This window comes from Aegilops tauschii, chromosome 2 (genome assembly GCF_002575655.3).
Source record: "Aegilops tauschii subsp. strangulata cultivar AL8/78 chromosome 2, Aet v6.0, whole genome shotgun sequence".
NCBI lineage: Eukaryota > Viridiplantae > Streptophyta > Magnoliopsida > Poales > Poaceae > Aegilops > Aegilops tauschii.
The window spans coordinates 448,824,337-448,846,782 of NC_053036.3; the positions used below are offsets into that span (position 1 = coordinate 448,824,337).

Here is a 22,446-nt window from a genome sequence, read left to right on the forward strand (position 1 = left end):
AGCTAGGCGGCACACTATACAGTGCAGCGCCTAGCTCTTAGGCTCTGCACAATGACTTAGCAATTTTTAGGCAGTCTGGGGTGCAACGTTGGCCAGGCGTGTAGCGCCTATCTGTGAGGCGTTGCACAGTGTAGTGTGACGCCTTCGTGTCGGGCGTCACATAAAAAGGTCAGCCGCGTGAAATAGTTTCACGGACAGTTTATTCTGTGATTTGATTTCGTTCATAGGTCAAATTTGTCGAATTTGCCGATCTCCCCCACACATCACAGTCCCAGTCCTGATGTACTTCCCTTGCCGCGAGTCCGCAACGTGACAACTGGGAGGGGAGCTCAGCTCAGTGCCACCGCACAATCTCCCCGCCTTCAGTTCCCGCGAGATTTCGCCGTCTCCGAGGGCCCCGCCCCGCCGTCCCCGTCCACCCGAAATCGAAGCCAAATCAAATTCCCGGTCGCGACGAGAGGCACTGCTCATCAGTGACCAGCCGTCGCCTCTCCAACCGCAGAGCCTCTCTCGTCCACACGAAGCTCCAGCGTGCGCGCCCGTGCACGTCGCACCAATTTATACGCCGCTCGTTTCTCGCCGTCGCCTCTCCACTCCCATCTCTCATCATTTTCCCAACCAGCAGCTAATCGGCGCACGTGAAGCCTGAGCTGAGCTGAGCTGTAGAGCGAGCGACCAGAGCGTAGAAGAAGCCATGAGGATCCAGTGCGACGCGTGCGAGGGCGCGGCGGCGACGGTGGTGTGCTGCGCGGACGAGGCGGCGCTGTGCGCGCGCTGCGACGTGCAGATCCACGCCGCCAACAAGCTGGCCAGCAAGCACCAGCGCCTCCCGCTCGAGGACGCCGCCGCCGCCGCCGGCCTCCCGCGCTGCGACGTCTGCCAGGACAAGCCGGCCTTCGTCTTCTGCGTGGACGACAGGGCGCTCTTCTGCCGCGACTGCGACGACTCCATCCACGTCCAGGGCACGCTCTCCGCCAACCACCAGCGCTACATCGCCACCGGCATCCGCGTCGGCTTCAGCTCCGTCTGCAGCGCCCACGCCGACACCCACCCGCCGCCCTCCAAGCCCAAGGCGCCGCAGATCGCCGCCGTCCCCAGGGCGGCGCCGGTCTCCGCCGCGGCGCAGGAGGTGCCGTCGTCGCCGTTCCTGCCGTCGTCCGGCTGGGCCGTCGAGGACCTCCTGCAGTTCTCCGACTACGAGTCCAGCGACAAGGCAAGGGGCTAGGAAAACCACGTACTACTGTCTCCCTGCTATCTCCATGGATACATCTCACCGTGTCTCCATGTGTTTGCTGTAGCAGAAGGGTTCTCCGTCTCCTCTCGGGTTCAAGGAGCTGGAGTGGTTCGCCGACATCGACCTGTTCCACGACGACCAGGCGCCGGCGCCAAAGTGGGGCGGAACCGCGGCGGAGGTGCCCGAGCTCTTCGCCTCGCCGCAGCCGGCCAGCAACGCCGGCTTCTACAAGACAGCCGGAGCGCGCCAGAGCAAGAAGGCGAGGGTGGAGCTGCCCGACGACGACGACGAGGACTACCTCATCGTTCCCGATCTTGGATGAGATATCTGAACTGAATATATAGTTCGTATGTGTGATGCACTATGTAGTAATAAACTACTTAATACGCGTGTGTGCATGTATGCAAACGGATTCTGCCATCTTTTTGTGCCGATCGCTTAGTTGCCGTGGAAAATATGAAGCTGCAAGGTGATTCGGGGAAATACTTTCAGAAACAAGATGGGTTTATAAGTGTAATATACTGTGGAAAACATGTACTGCTTTTAAGTTTATACTGTGGAAAATTCAACCACCTATAAACAAGAGGCGATCATAATGCATAGGGAAGATCACCGTGCACAGCATGCTTGAACTACAGCCATACAGTACTGTAATCACCGTGCACAGCAGCCAGGGATAATGACTCTTCTACAACAATGAATGAACAAAAAGGAAATCAACAAGTACATAGGATGGCTACTGCTTAACACCAACTGACGAACCACATGTCGCCAAGCAAACAAAATCATGTAAGCACGCACCATAATTTGATTGCGATATTTCAGGTTACTAATTATGCAACATCACATGAGCTCGCTAGATTGCAGTAAGAAAATGAAGCCGCGAAAATGGTGGATGCTCTTCAGTAAGATTTATGAATCAGCTCAGTGTCTGAGAGTCTGTGACCACTTACCAGTATTTCTCAATTCTTTTTGGAAGATCCCAGTAAACTGCACATAAATGTTTAGGTAGAAAAACTCAAGCAAATGGTATACAAATTAATTTGACCATCACCTTTTCTTCAGCAATGAACTAGCTCTTAGGAATATTTTATCAATCTCATCAAGCTCGGAGATTTTCAGTTCTTTTGCGGGTGAATCTGCCTTGTCAGAGAGTGAAGCAATCTTCCGCAGATGCTCCTCAAAATCGTCTGATTCATTATCGACTTTTTCTGGGAGAAACTTATCCAGCCTATCTAGATACAAAGGACGCTCCTTGCTATCTTCTGCTTGCTCCTCTGAATCTGTCTCAAACATGTCAGAGAGATCCTCGGATTCTGAATATGTGATAGACTCCGAAGTTGAATCATCATCAACCTCAGAATTTTCATCTGCCAACTTCTCAGACCTTTCTACACTTTCTGACAGGAGTTCGGATACAGTTCCCTTGTAAACTGAGCTAGAAGAATCTTTATTCACAGACACACTGTTTGTAGAGTCTGAAATAAAAGCAATGTCTTTCGCCGCACTTTGTCCTATATGGCCTCCAGCTAACTTCATCAGGGCGTGCTGATATTCAAGCTCCTGCTCAAGCCTGGGAATGTACCGCCTAAGAGCTCGGAGGCGATCTCTATATTTTGATTTGTCCAGTGCCTGATTAGAAATGCTAAATTTAGAGAAAGCAGGGTACTAACACTAAAAGGTATAACAGGACAGTGTATTAGTCATCCTTTATTCATTCTCATCCTGCATGTCTGTTTATATTGGAGTATATTCTATTTGATCCTGACTTCCTGACCAGAATACAGAACACCCTTCCTACCAACTGAAAATAATTAGCTGACCATGCCTTTTGTTGTTATGTTCTAAACCTAGGTGATGAATGATAAATTGGTATCTTATTAAGGCTTCTGCATAAATCAGGAGGATCTTACTGAGCTTGTCCTTCTTTGAAATCTTGAAGCCGGTCTTTTACTAGTTTTTGTGCGTGTTTTTATAACCTCGCTTCACAATTCATACATTGTACATACATTGATATCTTGACCATGATAGCAGAGATAGAACATACCTTCTTTCTAGGAAGTGCAACCTTTGGTGACATTATCTCGGGTGGTGGCTGTGCATAGTTTTTTCCTCTGTACATGATAATTGTATTTCCTTCTTCAATGCTGAGCACAATACCACCACTTAGAACTGCTAACTCTGAGGCAATTTCCTTGACCTCCTCTGGTGTGAATGTCTTCACAATTACCTGTAGGGTTTGGTGCTTTTTCCAGTGCAAATGCATGTTCAAGATCACTCCCTGGTAAATTCCACGTCTTCCAACAGGCACATAATTTTTACTTTTTTGGCCCATCTTGAGGAAGTAGAAGTGTTCTTCAGGTGTAAGAACCTCAGGATCATGTGTGGGTTCTGAAGGATCATTTGGCTCGATTTTCTTCAAAGCTGCAAGAAGTCGTTCTTCCTTCTTTCGAGCCTTTAAGTGAAAAATATATAAGAAAAAACCAACCGTGTAACAATATATTTACAAGAAAATTTTCACAACAGAGTGCATAAAAAGGAAACACGTAGATTCATCGTAATGTGAGAGCAACATCAGAAACATAGATTTAAAAATCTAATAAGATAGCCCACCTCGAGGGTGGAAATTCAGCTTGCAGTAATATACCTTACATGACAATACTGACCAGCAGTATTAGAAAATCATGCTACGTCAAGTGAAAGTCAAGCAAACTTCATTCTTTTATGCTTTTTTTTTTCTGACACGGATCATTCTTTTATGGTTGAAAAAATCTTCATAAAGAGACAAGTCTATAACAACTTACTAGCTTCAATTTTTTCAAAATCTTCTCCTCAGCGGTCATTCTCTGAAATTCCCTTTCCTTTTTCCATCTCAAGGATTTCAAAAACCTTGTTACGGCCCTCTTTCCTTTAAGTTTTTTCCTCTTCGCTTTTGGTTTGCCAGAATCATCAACGGATACCATGGCCCCAGTATTTTGTGGACCCGTTGCCGTATCTTGATTTTGACTATTAACAGGTCGACTGGTATGGACAGAACAGCATGTTTGAAGGTTATAACTTCGTGGCCAACTGAAGAACCTGTCGTCTTGGTAAAAAACCTTGTGAAAAGTATAACTACAAAAGCATCAGAACTCTGAAATAACAGAGCTGTTACATTAGCGTACTCTTTCTGTTTTTATTTACTCCACATATTAGGTTTGTCTAAAGTCAAACTTTATAAAGTTTCAACAAGTTTGTGGAATAATATATTAACATACACACCACCGAATCAATACCATTGGATTCATAATTGAATATATTTTCACATCATATAGATTTGTTACTGTAAATGTTCTAAAGTTTGACTTCGGTCAAACCTAATATGCGGGGTAAATAGAAATGGAGGGAGCATTTGCCTAGCGAGAACCACACTCAAGAGCTCGACGTGTTCGTCAGCTTGCGTGCACACACAAATACACTAAACCAAAAAAGCAAAAACATAACATAGATGAAACAGTTCATGCCTTTGGCATTTCATCGAACACCTCAAAGTCACTATTGTTTCGGAGCAAACCTACTGCATCAATAGCACAAGCCTGAAGCCCTGGTCACCAAAACCTCCCGAAAATCGCTCACTAAACCTCATTTACAACTCAGAATAAGAATCAACGGGCAAGAAAGGAATCGACAGATTTGTGTCTTACGGCGGAGGTGGTGCGCTGAGCCTCATTGTTCCGTGGGAAGGCGCCGTCGCGTCTACGCTGCCGGACGAGGGGCAAGGGGGCGGAGGTGGTGAAGGCTGGAGGCGCCACATCCTTGTGGCCTGCCGGAGCAAGAGGAGCCGACCGGCCATGTACGCCCGTAGCACCGTACGGCGAGAGTTCGAGAGAGCCCGTGCGACCGCGCGCGCGCGTGCTTGGATGGATGGTTCGGGGTCTCTGGGGTGGCGCACGGGCCGACTCAGGTGGAGAGCCGGCGTGGTGCGCGCGGTAGCTGATGCGCTGCGCCGGTATGGATACGGGTGTGGTGAATGGCGACTCGGCGAGGGGGCACTGAGAGAGAGTGCGCGAATCCTGCGGGGAAGAACGGGGACGACGCCTCGCTAGCGTGGGCCGCAGAAAGGCGAAACAAAGCGGAGAAACGAAGTGCATTGGCCCACTGGACTGGGAAGTTCGTCGGGGTAAACCCTATATGACGCTTACTGCGCCTGCCGACTATATCTCGCTCAACGCGAGTCCAAAGATAGTCTCGCATGAAGCTTTTTGTTCCCCACGTATTTTTTTGTTTTTTTGTTTGTTTCTTAGTTTTGTTCATATTCTTCGGTTTTGTTTTGTCTTTTTGGTTTTCTTCGTTTCCGCATGGGTTTTCACGATTTTTTTTCTGGGGTTTCATTTTTCTTCGTTCATGAGGTGTTACTTTTGTATATATTTTTATATGTTTCAGATTTTCCAAGTAATTGATTAGAATTTACAAAATATGCCTAATGACTTGTTTTTCATACACATTGTACAGTTTTTGTATATATCAGTACCATTTTAATACATGATTAAAATGTTTTAAATAGATGATCAATATTTTTTTTATACAAGATCAACATTTCACAAAACTTATGTTTTCGCGTTAAAATTTTGAAATATATGTTCTAGATCTTCACAAGCATCAGGAACAAATTTTTTACCAGTTTAATTTTTTTAATGAGACGGTTAATATATTTTCAAATAATTATTTTTTATGACTAACTTATTTAATACAGTTTGTACATTATCGATGTATATCTAATTTTTAATCATGACTAACTTTTTAATAAATTTAAATTTTTAATCATGATTAACTTTAAATACATTGTAATCATGATTAATTTTTTTTATACAAGATCAACATTTTTGACATATATGATTACGTTTTTAATACACAATCAACAATTTTTAAAGTTTATCTTTTTTATGTGTAATATTTTTAATACATGTTCTACATTTTGCGTATACATCAAGAATATTTTATACAAATTTATATTTTTTCACATATAACATTAACATTTTCCAGTTAAACATTCACATTTTTTGTATACACCGGGAACATTTTTATTCACGTTTCACATCTTTAAAATAGATTATTAACGTTTTATTCAAATACTTGTCTTTGAAAAGTACTTTTTCACATCCACATTTTATATCTTTCGTATATATCATGAACATTTTTTGAATACTTAAATAACATTTTTCAAATGATTAATTTAAAAAATACATGATCAACTTTTTTTCATACATAGAATATATTTTTGTGTACATTTCCCGTATACATGATTTTTTTTCTTTATACACATTAAACATTTCTCATATCTATACTACTATATAGTGTACGAGTCTTGGATTGCACCTAGAGCATCAATCCTAGCCACTGGTCTCTAAATCTAACGGCTGAGGTTGGAGGGATTCACAGTGAACCCGTAGCTGAATCTATGCCTCCTCTACTATGCTGCAATTGTCAGGTTGTCATGAGTAAAAAAAAAGAGCAGGCTGTGAGCTGATGTGAGATGGTCTGGAGGAGAAACTAAAGTTGAAGTAAACAATTTGTGGGTTCCACCACGTACATCTTTCTTTATATTCTTTGAAAATTTCTGGATGACCGTAGGCAGTAGTTGTATTTTGTACTACCAATTAGTAAATTTCTAAACTCTATTCCGCGTGCATCAGCAATATAATTTTTTGCTCGGAATTCATTTTCAATGTCATGCATGTTTTTTTTCTTTTGGCGTAATCACACCATACTATTAAGACGTGCATTGCACGTGCATACACACTAGTAACTGTAATATGTATAATTAAAATATTTGAAAGTATAAACAAAAATAAGAAGAAAGAAAGGAAAAAAACATTAAAAGAGTGGTTGTGGCCTCCCGCGAGCTTGGCCGGCTCTATCTCGCATGCCCTTGGGCAAGGCTGCCCTGCCACCTCTCACGTCTCGCCTTAACACTTTTGTTTCCTCATCATTTTTGGGCCTGATTTCTTCGGTTTTATTTTCCTTTTCATAGGCCGGTTTCCTTTGCTTCTTCCTAGTTTTCTTTGGTTTTTTTGTTTTCTTTACTTTTTTCACCGGTTTTCTTCTTTTTTTCCACGGAGTTTCATTGTTTTTTCGTTTTTTCTTGTTTCTTCTTATTTCCGTTCTTCTTCGTTGGTTTTCTTTTTTCTCTTATTTGGTTTCATTTGTTTCTTCAATGATTCCTCTGGTTTTTACTTTTCTTTCTTTTGATCTTCATTTTCCGTTACTTTTCTTTGTTTCTTTCTTCGGTTGCCATTGATTTTCTTTGGTTTTTGTCGTTTCTCTTTCTTTTTTACCAGTATTTCTTGGTTTTCTTTGGATTTTCTCTTTCTTTATTTTATGAGTTTTCTTGGCTTCATCATTTTTTCTTAGTTTTTGAGAACCTTTTTATGGACTTTTGTTTTGTTTTCCTTGTGATGTTTTTATCCTTTTCCTCAGTTTTCTATGTACATTTTTCATGTACATGTGAAAGATTATTCTTATACATGTTAGACATTCTTTTGAATACACAATTAACTTTTTTGGAATAAATGATTTTGATGTCTACATTTAGCGTATGTATCAAGCGCATTTTGTGTGCATATTTTAATGTTTCTAATACATGTTTATTTTTTTACAAGTTTAAATTTTTTAATACACCTTAATTATTTTTAAATACACTGGTAACATTCCTTTCAAATACTCGTTTGATTTCTTGTTTTCCCATGAACATTTTACATTTTTCATATAAATCTTCACAAAATAAGTTTCTCATTTTCCAAACACATGATTAACATTTCTAAAATCTTACATTCATTTTTCTAAATGCCTGAACATTTTTAAAATTTGGAAAACATTTTTTGAACACTATCAACATTTTTCAGATACAATTGAATTTTTTTTAATTTTACTTACCGTTAACTTTCTTTTTGTATACATCTGAAATGTATTCTTATACAATATTCATATTTTCTGAAAACGGTATTTACAATTTTCTAAAAGTATGTGCTGATATATACTTTTTCGTATACATTCTGCATATTTTCTAATACATAAGGAAGATCTTTTATACACACTTCACATTTTTCGTAAAATGTTTGAAACACTATTTTTATACATGGTTCACAGTTTCTTAAATATATGCTTAATATTTTTTTTCAAATATATGTTTTGGTGTCGACCTTTTTCATATACAGTGTACATTAGATGAAAAATAACAATATACATTGTACATTTTCTGACATAAATAACAACTTTTTACACATGCTTAACTTTGTTTCAAATACATGTTTTTGAAAACTTAAATACAAGTGCAATTTTTTGAATATATAAATTATATTTTCTGAATGACACAAACATTGTATAAACATTTCTCACGTACATTTTTTTTCAACACATGAATATATTTTATATGTTGCAAACATGTTTTAAAGCTATCAACAAATTTTGAAATTACGCTATGCGTTAACATTTTTCTGCACAAACAAATAAATACTTGCACCCAACGCGATAAAAGGGTTGTCAATCCCTTCAAGGTTACTTGCAAGGATGAGATCTCATAGTAATGGATATAAAAGATAAGTAAAAGTGCGAAATAAAATAAAAGTAAATAAATTGTAGCAAGGTATTTTTTGTGTTTTTGATTTTGTAGATCTGAAAATAATATGATAAAAGATAGACTCGGGGGCCATAGTTTTCACTAGAGGCTTATCTCTTGAAAGAAATCATACAGTGGGTAAACAAATTACTGTTCAGCAATTAATAGAAAAGCGCATAGTTATGACGATATCCAAGGCAATGATCTTGTATATAGGCATCACGTCCGGGACAAGTAGACCGACTCTTGTCTGCATCTACCACTATTACTCCACACATCGACCGTTATCCAACATGCATCTAGTGTATTAAGTTAACAAGAACGGAGTAACGCCTTAAGCAAGATGACATGATGTAGAGGGATAGATCCAATCAATATGAACAAACCACATCTTTTTATCCTTAATGGCAACAATATAAATATGTGTCAGGTTCATTTCTGTCACTGGGATTGAGCATCGCAAGATTGAACCCATTACAAAGCACCTCTCCCATTGCAAGAAAAATTAATCTAGTTGGCCAAACATAATCAATAGACCGGAGAGAAATACTAAGCTATATAAATCATGCATAAAAAGAGTCCAGAGAAGACTCAAAAAATATTCATAGATAATCTTATCATAAATCCACAATTCATCGGATCTCAACAAACGCACCGCAAAAGAAGATTACATCGAATAGACCTCCAAGAACATCGAGGAGAACATTATGACGCCCCCAATTCAATCGTACACTAATCATGCATGCAAACGTGTACGATCAAGATCAGGGACTCACGGGAAGATACCACAACACAAGTCTAAAAACATAAATAAGTCATACAAGCATCATAATACAAGCCAGGGGCCTCGAGGGCTCGAATAGAAGTGCTCGATCATAGACGAGTCAGCAAAAGCAACAATATCCGTGTACAGACATAAGTTAAACAAGTTTGCCTTAAGAAGGCTAGCACAAACTGGGATACAGATCGAAAGAGGCGCGGACCTCCTGCCTGGGATCCTCCTAAACTACTCCTGGTCGTCGGCGGCGGCCTGCACGTAGTAGTAGGCACCCTCGGTGTAGTAGGGGTCGTCGTCGACGGTGGCGTCTGGCTCCGGCATCTGGTTGCGACAACCAGGAAGAAAGGAAAAGGGGGGAAAGGGGGAGAAAAGCAACCGTGAGTACTCATCCAAAGTACTCGCAAGCAAGGATCTACACTACATATGCATGGGTATTTGTGTAAAGGGGCAATATCGATGGACTGAACTGCAGAATGCCAGAGTAAGAGGGGGATAGCTAGTCCTGTCGAAGACTACGCTTCTAGCAGCCTCCATCTTGCAGCATGTAGAAGAGAGTAGGTGGTAAGTTCACCAAGTATCATCGCATAGCATATTACGATCCTCTCCTCGTCGCCCTGTTAGAGAGTGATCACCGGGTTGTATCTGGCACTTGGAAGGGTGTGTTTTATTGAGTATCCGGTTCTAGTTGTCATAAGGTCAAGGTACAACTCCAAGTCGTCCTCTTATCGAAGATCACGGCTATTCGAATAGATAAACTTCCCTGCAGGGGTGCACCACATTACCCGACACGCTCGATCCACTTTGGCCGGACACACTTTCCTGGGTCATGCCCGGCCTCGGAAGATCAACACGTCGCAGCCCTACCTAGGCACAACAGAGAGGTCAGCACGTCGGTCTAAATCCTATGGCGCAGGGGTCTGGGCCCATCGCCCATTGCACACCTGCATGTTGCGAACGCGGCCGGAAGCAAACCTAGCCTCCCTAATACAAGAGCAAGCGTTCCAGTCCAATCCGGCGCGTGCCGCTCAGTCGCTGACGTCACGAAGGCTTCGGCTGATACCACGACGCCGGTTGCCCATATCTTGTCCCACGTGGCGGTTAGTGCGTATAAGGTCAACGACCCAACTCAGATCAAATACCAAGATCTCGTTAAGCGTGTTATTATGAAGTAACCACAGACGCCGACCAAGGCCAGGCCCACCTCTCTCCTAGGTGGTCTCAACCTGCCCTGTCGCTCCGCCACAAAGGTTCACTCAGAGGGCCGTCGGGACAAACGTCCTTTCGGTCCCAATCCGTGAATCACTCGCGGGTACTCTACGAGCCGACCCGACTTTAGTCACCACACGTAGCCTATAATATGTATATAAGTATATACCCGTGATCACCTCCCGAGTGATCACGGCCCGATAGTACAGCATGGCAGCCGGACAAGAATGTAGGGCCACAGATGGAATACTAGCATCCTATACTAGGCATGTAGGATTGCAGGTAAGGGTAACAACAGTAGTAGCGAGGACAGGCTATGCATCAGGATAGGATTAACGGAAAGCAGTAACATGCTACACTACTCTAATGCAAGCAGTAGAGAGAAGAATAGGCGATATATGGTGATCAGGGGGGCTTTCCTGGTTGCTCTGGCAAGGGGGGTCGTCAACACAGTAGTCGATCTGGGTAGCAGCGGCGTCGGTCTCGGAGTCTAGCGAGAGAAGCGGGGGAAGAAACAATAAATATGATGCAAACATATGCATGACGATGCATGACATGACAATGAGTGTTGCTAGGGGGTGCCCTAACGCGGTAGTAGGTGATACCGGCGAAGGGGGGAAACATCCGGGAAAGTATTCCCGGTGTTTCGCGTTTTCGCACAAATGAACCGGAGGGGGAAAGTTACGTGTTTGCTATGCTAGGGATGTGTGGCGGATGAACGGGCTGTGTATTTGGATTCTTCTCGTCGTTCTGAGCAACTTTCATGTAGAAAACATTTTCATCTGAGCTACGGTTTATTTTCCATGTTTTTCTAAAGTTTTAATCTTTTTTGAATTTATCTAAATTAACAGAAATGGAATTATGACATCAGCATTGCGTGGGGATGACGTCAGCAGTCAACACACTGGTTGACTGGTCAAAATGACCAGTGGGGCCCACTCGTCATAGACAGTAGGGCTAACAGAGGTTTATTTTAATTAGACAGAGTTAATTAGCAGTAGGGCCCCACATGTCAGCGACTGTTTAGGTTAATTAATTAGTTTTATTTATAAAAACGTTTTAATTAGTTTAATTACACAGTGGGGCCCGCATGTTAGTGCCACTAGGCTGCCTAGTCAGCAGTTGACTGGGTCAACCCAGTCAACTGGGCCACCAGGGCCCACTGGCCAGCGACTCAGGGGTGGGGCCCGCCTAGTCACGTCGGCGGACGGCGCCGGAGCGACGCCAGCGAGTCAAAACGTGGCGGCGCGGCTCGGGAGGTAGTCAGAAAACACGTACAGGGCACCGTTCGTCGAGTTTTCGGGCGCGTTCGAAAGCTACGGCTGCGCCACGTCCAACGGTGGTGGTTGTGGTGGCAGGGGTGACCGGAATCGAGCGCGGCGAGCTCATCGGCGGACGACCGGAGTCGGGCGCAAGAGGAAATGGTGATGCGGCGCGTTAGCGAGCGAACTGAGAGGCCAGGCGAGACGTACGTGAGGCGGCGAATGCAACGGGCGCTAGCCCGTGACCATTTGGTCACCGGTGGCACGCCGACGATGAGCGCAGGCGGCAACGCGTTCGGACGCTCAACGAGCTAGGGCATAGGGGCCATGGGGAAGCGCGTGCGCGGCTGCGTTGGGTTCCTGGAAGCGCCAGGAGCACGGTGACGGGCTCAGGCGAGCATGACAATGGTTGTGGTGACGGCCACGAGCTCGTCGTCGGCGGACAGAAAACGGGCGCGGTGGCAAGCTAGCTACGGCGCGCGAGGAAGCTAACGGAGAGGAGCGGGAGGTGGAGGAGCTCACCGAGCGGCACACACGGTGGCCCTTGGGGGTTTAGTAGCAGCAGAGGGCGTCGCCGGAGTTGGTGAAGAGCGGCAGCGAAGCTCGTCGGAGCAGAGGAGGAAGATGGCGGCGTCGTGGGCGTTGCGGTGGCTCTGAACTCCAACGGGGTGCACCAGTCGAAGCAGCGGACGACGGCGACCCTTGGAGACATAGTGGGGCGGCGAGGTGGGCACGGTGGCCATGGCTAGGCCAGAGCCATGGCGGCGGTGGCGCTCGGATGCGATGGAGAAGGAGAAGCGGCGAGGTGGATCTGAGGGGAGGGGAGGCGTAGAGGCCGAGAGGGAGAGCGGGGGTGAGTGGGAGATGGGATCGAGGAGGCGGGGGCATGGCGGCCTTATCCCCTCCCGGCGTCGGTGCCGGCGAGGCGGTCGGGCGGGGACGCGCCCCTGTTCCGACCCTGGTCGGGGGAACAGGGAAGGGGAGAGAGCGACCGGGGGAACGGAGGAGTGGGCTGGGTCGGCCGGATGGGCCAGGTGGGCCGGCTTGGCTGTGAGCTGGGCCACCTGGTCCAGTGGGGGGGGGGTTGGCTGCCTTTTATTTTTTTGTATTTGTTTGTTTCTGGTTTTGTTCTTTTTCTTTAATTCATTTTCCTTTTCTGTTTTAATTCAATTTAAAATATTTATGCATTCTGTAAAGTGTGTTTCCTTCACCTCAAATACCTAGGCATTATTTGGCACACTCCGAACATTTTAGTTTAAAGTTTGAAAACTTTTATTGTTTGCCGTGACTTTGAATTTGATTTTTGAACCGGTTTCGAACTAACGAGAGATTAGCAATAGTAATGGAGGTGACGTGGCATCATTAGCAGAGTTTCACTGTAGCTTAAATATCTGGGCGTCACAAACATTGTATTCAAGATCAAAGAGAGTGAAGAAGTCATCTAGCTACTAGCTATGGACCCGTAGGTTTGTGTAAAACTACTCACATATCATCGGTAGGGCAGCAAGGTTGGTGTAGAAGCCCTCCGTGATCGAATCCCCCTCCCGCAGAGTACTGGAAAAGGTCCCCAGATGGGATACCATGAAGACAGAAAATTGCAGTGGCGGAAAATTATTTTTGGTGTGCCCTTTGGTCTTCGGGGAATATTTGGGTATTTATAGAAGAAGAATCAGTGTTAGAGGAGACACGGGGGGCCACAAGCTTGGGGGCACCTGTTGGGGAACGTAGCATGCAATTTCAAAAAAATTCCTACGATCACGCAAGATCTATCTAGGGGATGCATAGCAACGAGACGGGGAGAGTGTGTCCACGTACCCTCGTACACCGAAAGCGGAAGCGTTAGATTAACACGGTTGATGTAGTCGAACATCTTCACGATCCAACCGATCCAAGTACCGAACGTACGGCACCTCCGTGTTCAGCACATGTTCAGCTTGATGACGTCCCTCGAACTCTTGATCCAGTAGAGGGTCGAGGGAGAGTTCCGTCAGCACGACGGCATGGCGACGGTGTTGGTGATGTGATCCGCGCGCCAAGGCTTATAGTGATGTGCATTATATCCCTCCGTAATGCAAGGCTTATAGTCACATCCCGCAAGATTCAGATCCGTATGTATTTTGCAAATCTCTATGTCTCCCTCCTTGATTTGATCGAGGATGGAATTGAAGCGTCTCTTGATGTGTTTGGTTCTCTTGTGAAATCTGGATTCCTTCGCCAAGGAAATTGCTTTAGTATTGTCACAAAATATTTTTCATTGGACCCGATGCACTAGGTATTACACCTAGATCGAAAATGAACTCCTTCATCCAGACTCCTTCATTTGCTGCTTGCGAAGCAGCTATGTACTCCGCTTCACACGTAGATCCCGCCAGGACGCTCTGCTTGGAACTGCACCAACTGACAGCTCCACCATTTAATATAAATACGTATCCGGTTTGTGACTTAGAGTCATCCGGATCAGTGTCAAAGCTTGCATCAACGTAACCATTTACGACAAGCTCTTTGTCACCTCCATAAACGAGAAACATATCCTTAGTCCTTTTCAGGTATTTCAGGATGTTCTTGACCGCTGTCCAGTGATCCACTCCTGGATTACTTTGGTACCTCCCTTCTAAACTTATAGCAAGGCACACATCAGGTCTGGTACACAACATTGCATACATGATAGAACCTATGGCTGAGGCATAGGGAATGACTTTCATTTTCTCTCTATCTTCTTGTGACAGCCTGGTTTTTGCCCTTTCTTATTTGCTTGAAATTTCATTTGAAAGTTTTTGAAACTTGGAGTTTCTGAATCTTTTCATTTGGACTTAAACACTTGGGCATCCTTGGCTTTCACCCAAGTGTTCACTTCTCTCCCAAACCATCACTTCACTTCTGATCCACCACAAAATAACCTTTGGAATATTTTTCTTAAATGCAAAATATTCATTTTCTCTCAAAAACCCTAAGCCAGATCTGTTTGCTTCAAGGCAACCCTAATTTTTATGGCTCAGAAAATTCTAAGATAATTCAAAAATATTCTAGGGACCCTAGGGCACCTCTCTAAGCAAAAACATTTCATCACTTTTTGGAATATTTTTGCTACAGAAAATCTTTTCTGTTCTGGACAGAAATGGTGGTTTCTACATCAACTACCATTTTACTTGCTCCATTTGACCTGAACTTTCTTGTGCATCTTTACCTTAGTAACTTATTACTAGCCTCCAAAGCACAGCCCCAAACTCCCAGCCATTTGACCACAATAACATCACAAAGTTACTGACCAGAAACTTACCTGGCTTGTAAAATCTTCTCTACTGCACCTGGATCCAAACCAAACCATGGTGAACTTCAAAACTACCACGAACAACATGCCAGACATGATTTTTGGACGAAGGCTGGCTTGAGGAGAGAGTTCGCGCGGTGACCACGCGTGTCCACGATGCCAGGCATGCGTGTCGACGCGCTCTGGGTGCCGCCGAACGCTCTGTTCGCGCGCGCTTGCTTCCCCCGCCTGCCCAACCATGCCAAACCTCGCCACCATCATCGTCTCGACGTCCTTAACTCCACCCTGGCACTCGCCGACGCCGGAGCTTGCCGCAGCGAGCACGGGCAAGGTCCGGCCGGCCCAACAGTGCGGGCGCACTGTGCTCGTCGTCACCCCCCTTGATCCTGTGCTCGTCTCCGCTCACCCACAGTGGACGCGTGACCTCCGTCGCCTTCTCCCCCTCTCACTGACGCCGCTCGTCGCCGGGCGCCGTGGACAGGTGTCCACCGGCGGAGCCCGAAGCACCCTCGCTGCTCGCCTATAAATAGAGGCACCCCCAGCCTCCTCGAGCACCATCCAGCACTCACACACACCCCACGATCGAGTAGGAAGCCGTAGCCCGGCCGGGCAGGCCTCGGGCCGCCGTCCCCGAGCTCGAGCATGTCGGCGATCCCCACTGGTCGCCGCGGTAGCTCCAGCCCCTCCCAGGCCTGGGCGACCCCTCCAAGGCCTCCGCCTCTCTCCGGTGAGGCCATCTCGCCCGCTTGGAGCCTCTGGAGCGGCCTCTGCTCGCTGTCTTCCTCAACTCCGACGACCTCCTCGTTCTGCCTCCGCTCGCGAGCTAGATTCCGACGCCGTCCGACCACCCCTAGCCACGCTATGGGTACGGGCAGGTGCGCCTCGACCTCCTCTTGCCATCCCTCCCTCTCGTTTGGGCCAAGGAGCCCTCGTCGCCGGCGAGAGCTCCGGCGAAGCCGTGGCCCTCTCTGTTTCTCTCTCCCTCTTCCCCCACCTGACTAGCGGGGCCCGCTAGTCAGCCACTCAGTACACGCGTGAAGCGGTACGAGTGGTGGCGCCCCTGGGCTTTACGCCTTCGACGTCATCCCCCCCCAACTGTTTCTTTTATTCTAATTCATTTATATTCTAGAGAGCTTCAAACAATTTTAACTTTTTAACCATAAGTCCAAATGAGATGATTCTTTTTGCATTGTGTTCTTTGAAAGGAAATCTAACAGCTCACCAAAGATGAGATTTTTCTGAGCTGTTTAGAATTTCTGGTGAATTTCAGAGTGTTCTTGATATTCTCTTTTTGTGTTTAAAATTATTTTCAGAAGGTGAGGCTTGTCTTGAGGATCACCAGGAGGCTTGTGAACCTCATCTGTACTAAGGCAAGCCACAACAACATTTTTATGATGCCATTTCAATATTTGTGATTTTCTCACTTAAATGAAATGATTAACCCATGCATTTAAATAATTATTGAATTATTTGTATTCTATTAAGTATTGGTCAGTTGTTATGCTTGATTTACAGAATAGTTGAAACTAGTTTAAGTGGGTAAAGCAAGTTAAAATTTATTTGAGGTGATGTTAGAAATAATTTTGTTATGCATGTTAGTAATTATGTAAAGCTTTGTGTTTGCATTCTTAAATTGATAAAAATTTGTTAGAAAATATTATGTTAAATACTAGTTTAATCATATTATTTGTCTTACAGAATGTTTGAACCCAACTTAGTGATAAAGAAATTAAGAGTGGTGATATTGATATCTTTTGGTCAAGCATATGAAAGATGTATTGGAGTTACTTTCTTGCGTAGGAAATTAATATAACTTGTTGCAAAATATTTTGGTTAAGTTGTGAGTCATTTTGAGCAAGTAGAGTAATATGAGTTGTTGACGTTTATGCTTGGTGTGCATATGGATGACGTCGGTCATTTTTATCAATATGTGATGCATGTGTTGTTTTGCATTTCATGGCATGCTATGACACCGGTCATTTTTAGTTTAAAGATTAATCCTGAATATAATTCAACTTGAATATACCGTTGACTGGGTCATGGTGCCGCTGAATCGAGTTTCTTTCCAGTGCAACCACATTTGCCTTGTGGGAGGCCTTGATTCGGTCCATTGACACGACCTCTGGTCGGTGCCTCCATCTAGGGAAGATTATGTCGTGCTTGCCCTGGCCCGGTAAGCACACATAATCTTGTGTGCTCGTTGATGAGATTATGGTACCGAGTCCCCGAGTGGGAGTGTTTTGACCACGACGGTGGTCGGGGTGTCTTTGGTAGACACGGGGCAACCAGGACCAGCCCGTTGGGGATTTTGGTTGGAGTGGCCGGGAGAGTGCTGTGGCAATGGAGGGGTTTTGTCGAAATGCCGTTGGTCCACCCGAATGGGAATGCGAGGCCATGGGTTCCGTGATGTGGGTAGAGTGTGCTACCTCTGCAGAGTGTATAATCTATCGATAGCCGAGTCCACGGTCACGGACACCTCGTACTAGGTCCCACCATGAGTCAACGTTTAATAAACATTGCACACTAAGCTATGAACTTTGCATTGTCAATGGATGGCAGAAAGGCCATCGAGGTATTTGGGACCAAATGATGGTCGTGGTTGTGATCGCCGTAAGGATCACGAGTTGTTCTTGAGAAAGACCACTATGGTGGTGTGTTTGTGGTCCAGAGATGATCACAGTTGGTAAGCTGTCCTGAGGGATGTTCGGGCTTGATCACAGCATGTTGACATAAAATGTTGCATTATTAATAATTGGTTAAATATCATGATATTGTTTGTCATTATGATTATGCTTGTTGTGAGCTTGCAAGTACATTCAATGTACTGACCTGGCGTGTCATGCCAGATTTCAGGAAAGTCTCGTTGGAAAGGAGCGCTGTTCGAGTCTGGATCGTGTCCACATTAGTGTCCCTGTGATATGGAGCTTCCGCTACGACGTTATTCCGCTGCCACGTAGTTGTTCGAGTCGAGGCCCTTTTATGTTCACTAAATAATGTACATATTGTTCCGCCGCACCGAGTGTGCCGCTTGGCCTCGACCACTGTTGTAATATGAACTCTGTTCCGCTAGCATCAATAAAGCGGTTGTTTTCTGTACCAATATGTTGTGTGTTGCCAGAAGACATGATCTCTGGGCTGGCAATGCAGGGTAAACCGGTCGCTCTGAGCCGGGGTGCCACAACGGTTGGTACCAGAGCCGCGCTGACTGTAGGCCACGCTAGACTACGACGTGCTAACTGGACGCTAGACACAAGTAAATGTGAGTGTCGGTAGCAGTTATAACTGGTTGTTGCATTGTAGTCATTTGATTATTATTTTTATGCTAACCTGTTAATGGTTGTGAGTGTAGATGGCTCCGGTGCCGTATCCGTGCTAGTTGCAGTTGATGCCGTACACGTCACCGCACCTTCTCTGCAACGTGTGGTGTCGGCTGTACCCTCACGGAGACGAACCAGTCTACCGTGTGTACCGGGAGCGTCTAGCAGACTCAGTGTATGAGTATCACGCAGTGGTTACTCTGTGCACCAGTTCCGATTCCGGCTCTTACACTCGCACTTCTCGGAGCGGTTACGCCTCCACCGCTTCTCAGGCTGTCCAGTTTGTCGCATTTGAGATCCTTGTCGAGCTTCGTTATACCGAGGTTCAAATGCAGCATCACCCAGGATTCTACTACTACCCATCTCTGCACGACAACGGTCGTGTCCGTTTTCCTCTCGTTAACCCGGAGTCTGATAGTGTTGCTAGCCATCTTGCTCGCTATATCACTGCTAGCTATCTGATGATCCACGAGCTGGCTCGAGAGCTGGCTCGTGCCCGTACTGCTTTAGCCGCTACCTTGATCACTACTAGATCCACCATTACTCCATCCTCACTGGGATTTACCCCTTATGTCCCAGTTAGCTCTAGCTCCCCTATTTCGCCGGTTACTCCCCCGAGTAGCACAGGCGTTCTGGCCGTGAACCCTCTCAGTACTCCTGCCGAGTGGGTCTCACCTCTTGCTACTCCTGCAGTCCCGATGCTTCATCCTACCCCTGCCCCTGAGGGAGAGCCCTCGAGGCAGCGTCGTCGTGTTACCTTTAACCCGGAGGTTTCCGTTAACCACGTCAGTTCGGGATCTGAGACCGCTTCAGGGGAGGACACCGCAGCACCAACAGAGCAGTAGTGTCTTTGAGTATTCGCAGTCGTCTAGATGGTGTACGGATGTAGTTGTACGAGTCATGATGCTTCATGTATGAGAGTAGTGGAACCAGTCAGGATGTTAAATTTTCATGTATGAGTCTATGTATAATTATGATGGGACTTTAATCATCGTATTTTCTTTGCTCTTTTGTTTTTTCGAGAATTGTTGCTGGCTTTTCCCCAATTTTTTTCTTGGATGTCCCTCATCTCGATTTCGTTGCCTTGGGAAAAATACTCAATAGGATGACGCGGGGAGGCGGCAGTAGCAACGTTCGTGAGGGAACTCCTGTTCGTCGTTCCGCACGACAGGCAGGATATTCTCCCGAGCCGTAAGTTCAGCCACCACCTCCTCCGCCTGATCCTCCCTCCACCGAGCAAGTTCTGCGTATGTTTGAAGAAAAAAGGAACAATGATCTGATTGAAATATTGAGAAGTGTGCAACCTATAGTTGGACAAAATGGAAATCAGAATGGTCATCACTCAAAGCTGTCAGATTTTCAGAGGACCAATCCACCCAATTTCAGTCAGGTTGTTGACCCATTGGATGCAGACGATTGGTTGCGCACCATGGAGAAAAAGCTTGAGATCGCCCGTACTGAAGGAAACGATAAAGTCCCATTTGCAACCCATTACCTTGAAGGCGCAGCTGCCATATGGTGGGAAAATACAAAAGCCATGTGGTCGATTGATGAGGAAGTCACCTGGGAAAAATTCAAGGATAAGTTCTGCAAATATCACATCCCTACTGGAGTTATGAAGGCCAAGCAGCGTGAATTTCTCGCGCTTGTCCAAGGAAATCAATCTGTGGCTGAGTATCTGCAAAAATTCAATCATCTGGCCCGTTACTCTCTGTATGACATAGCCACCGAAGAAAGGAAGATGGACAGATTTCTTGGAGGTTTAAATCCGCAACTTCGGTGTGCTCTCAGTATGTTTGATTTCACGGATTTCCAAACTCTGGTAGACAAGGCATTCATTGCTGAACGGGAACACAAGCTTATATCAGATAATAGGCCTGTTAACGACAACAAGCGCAAGTTTGAGCCAAAGAAGGATGGGCAACCTATGCAAAAGGCTCGTACCTGGCAGCAGACTCAGGTGGAATACCGGCCAAATTGGCAGCAGAATGTTAACAAGACCACCACTCAAGTCAACAATGTTGTGGCCAATCCAATGCATGAGGAGCGGCAGCGCAATAATTCTTGTTTCACTTGCGGGCAGCCCGGACATTATGCCAAACAGTGCCCCAAGAACCTGAGAGTGAATGCACTGAGCAGGCCACAAGTCAACTTTATGGAGTCAGGGCCAACCCAGCAAAACTTCACTGGGCACGTGAATCATATCTCCGCCGATGAATCCCAAGAGAAGCCAGAAGTCGTCATTGGTATGTTTTCTGTTAATGACATACCTGCAGTAATTTTATTTGACTCTGGGGCTTCCCATTCTTTTATTTCTCGGAGTTTTGCCGCCCAAAACAATTTTCCTTGCACAATTTTGGGCAAAAAATGCTGGTACAAACCCCGGGATCTATAATCAAGAGCAATCTAGCCTGCCGCGATCTGGAGATCAATATCACCGGGGTCCACTTTCCAACATCTCTGATAATCATTGAGTCTGAACAGTTGGGTATTATATTGGGAATGAATTGGCTGACCAAATATCAAGTTTGTATAAACTGCGCAACCCGAGAAGTCAATTTACCCAGTCTGAATGGGCAGCTCACCAAATTCTATGCTCGCAAGCATATACCCAAGCCAGAACTAGTGTGCACTGCTGTGGTCAAACTGGAATTTATTCCTGTGGTCAGTGAGTACCCTGATGTGTTTCCAGAAGAACTGCCAGGCATGCCACCAGATCGGGAACTGGAATTTGCCATAGATCTTGTGCCCGGAACCGCACCATTATACAAGAAGTATTACCGGATGCCCTCATCAGAATTAGTGGAACTAAAGAAACAACTTGACGAATTACTCCGGAAAGGTTATATTCATCCCAGCTCTTCACCGTGGGGGTCACCTACAATCTTCGTGAGTAAAAAGGATGGCAGTCTCCGTATGTGCATAGATTATCGCCAGCTGAATGAGGTCACCATCAAAAATAAATACCCACTGCCAAGGATTGATGATCTGTTCGATCAGCTCAGTGGGGCTAAAATATTCTCAAAAATCGATTTATGGACCGGGTATCATCAGCTCAAGATTAAAAGGGAAGATATTCCTAAGACCGCATTCACTACACGATATGATCTTTACGAATATACTGTGATGTCCTTTGGTCTCACCAATGCCCCTGCCTTCTTCATGCATATGATGAACAAGGTGTTCATGGACTTCCTCGACAAATTTGTGGTAGTCTTCATCGACGACATCCTCATTTACTCCAAGAGTGAAGAAGAGCATAAGGATCACCTCCGGGCAGTGCTACAACGGCTCCACAACCATCAGCTATACGCCAAGTTCAGTAAGTGCGAATTTTGGCTCAAGCAAGTTGGGTTTCTCGGGCATGTACTATCCGCCGAAGGCATAGCCGTGGACCCGAGCAAAGTAAAGGATGTGCTCGATTGGGTACCGCCCACGACTGTAACACAGATCCGGAGTTTCCTTGGATTAGCTGGATACTATCGTCATTTCATTGAAGGGTTTTCCAAAATTGCTAAACCTATGACGGAACTGCTCAAAAAGGATACAAAGTTTGAGTGGACCAAGGACTGTGAGAAGAGTTTTTATGAGCTAAAGACGCGTCTGACAACCGCACCCGTATTGACTCTTCCAGACATTTATCGCAGCTTCGACGTGTATTGCGATGCCTCCAGACAAGGTATTGGTTGTGTATTGATGCAAGACGGCAAGGTAGTAGCCTATGCATCACGACAACTACGACCACATGAGGGAAATTATCCTACTCATGATTTGGAATTGGCTGCAG

At 45.5% G+C, this 22,446-nt stretch overlaps 2 protein-coding genes across 4 annotated transcripts; one reads left to right on the plus strand and one right to left on the minus strand.

The window, feature by feature from the left end:
* The first annotated feature begins 478 nt into the window (after positions 1–478).
* LOC109744587 (B-box zinc finger protein 24) lies at positions 479–1,786 on the plus strand. Of its 2 annotated transcripts, none has more exons than XM_040399377.3 (2): positions 479–1,213; positions 1,299–1,786. In XM_040399377.3, exons 1-2 carry the CDS (start codon positions 695–697, stop codon positions 1,554–1,556), a joined length of 777 nt encoding a protein of 258 aa, XP_040255311.1. In that variant the 5' UTR covers positions 479–694; the 3' UTR covers positions 1,557–1,786. The 2 variants fall into 2 exon arrangements, with proteins under 2 accessions (XP_040255311.1, XP_020159339.1); XM_020303750.4 differs by having other exon boundaries at positions 487–1,213; positions 1,302–1,786.
* A 309-nt stretch (positions 1,787–2,095) lies between these two features.
* On the minus strand, positions 2,096–5,296 carry LOC109744586 (uncharacterized CRM domain-containing protein At3g25440, chloroplastic). 2 transcript variants are annotated; one of them, XM_020303748.4, is made up of 4 exons: positions 4,918–5,296; positions 4,039–4,332; positions 3,282–3,689; positions 2,096–2,866 (listed from the first exon to the last, which is right to left on the minus strand). In XM_020303748.4, the coding sequence occupies exons 2-4, from the start codon at positions 4,195–4,197 to the stop codon at positions 2,285–2,287; spliced, it is 1,149 nt and encodes a 382-aa protein (XP_020159337.1). In that variant the 5' UTR covers positions 4,198–4,332; positions 4,918–5,296; the 3' UTR covers positions 2,096–2,284. The 2 variants fall into 2 exon arrangements, with proteins under 2 accessions (XP_020159337.1, XP_020159336.1); XM_020303747.4 differs by having other exon boundaries at positions 4,039–4,348; positions 4,918–5,278.
* Positions 5,297–22,446: the final 17,150 nt, after the last annotated feature.

Excerpts from the sequence above, each read along its gene's own strand:
- LOC109744586 (XM_020303747.4), bottom strand. The coding sequence starts at position 5,066 with ATGGCCGGTCGGCTCCTCTTGCTCCGGCAGGCCACAAGGATGTGGCGC. Across the intron at positions 4,349-4,917 it reads CTCAGCGCACCACCTCCGCC|TTATACTTTTCACAAGGTTT; the intron begins GTAAGACACAAA and ends ATGCTTTTGTAG. Across the intron at positions 2,867-3,281 it reads TTGCACTTCCTAGAAAGAAG|GCACTGGACAAATCAAAATA; the intron begins GTATGTTCTATC and ends ATTTCTAATCAG.
- LOC109744587 (XM_040399377.3), top strand. The coding sequence starts at position 695 with ATGAGGATCCAGTGCGACGCGTGCGAGGGCGCGGCGGCGACGGTGGTG. Across the intron at positions 1,214-1,298 it reads ACTACGAGTCCAGCGACAAG|CAGAAGGGTTCTCCGTCTCC; the intron begins GCAAGGGGCTAG and ends TGTTTGCTGTAG.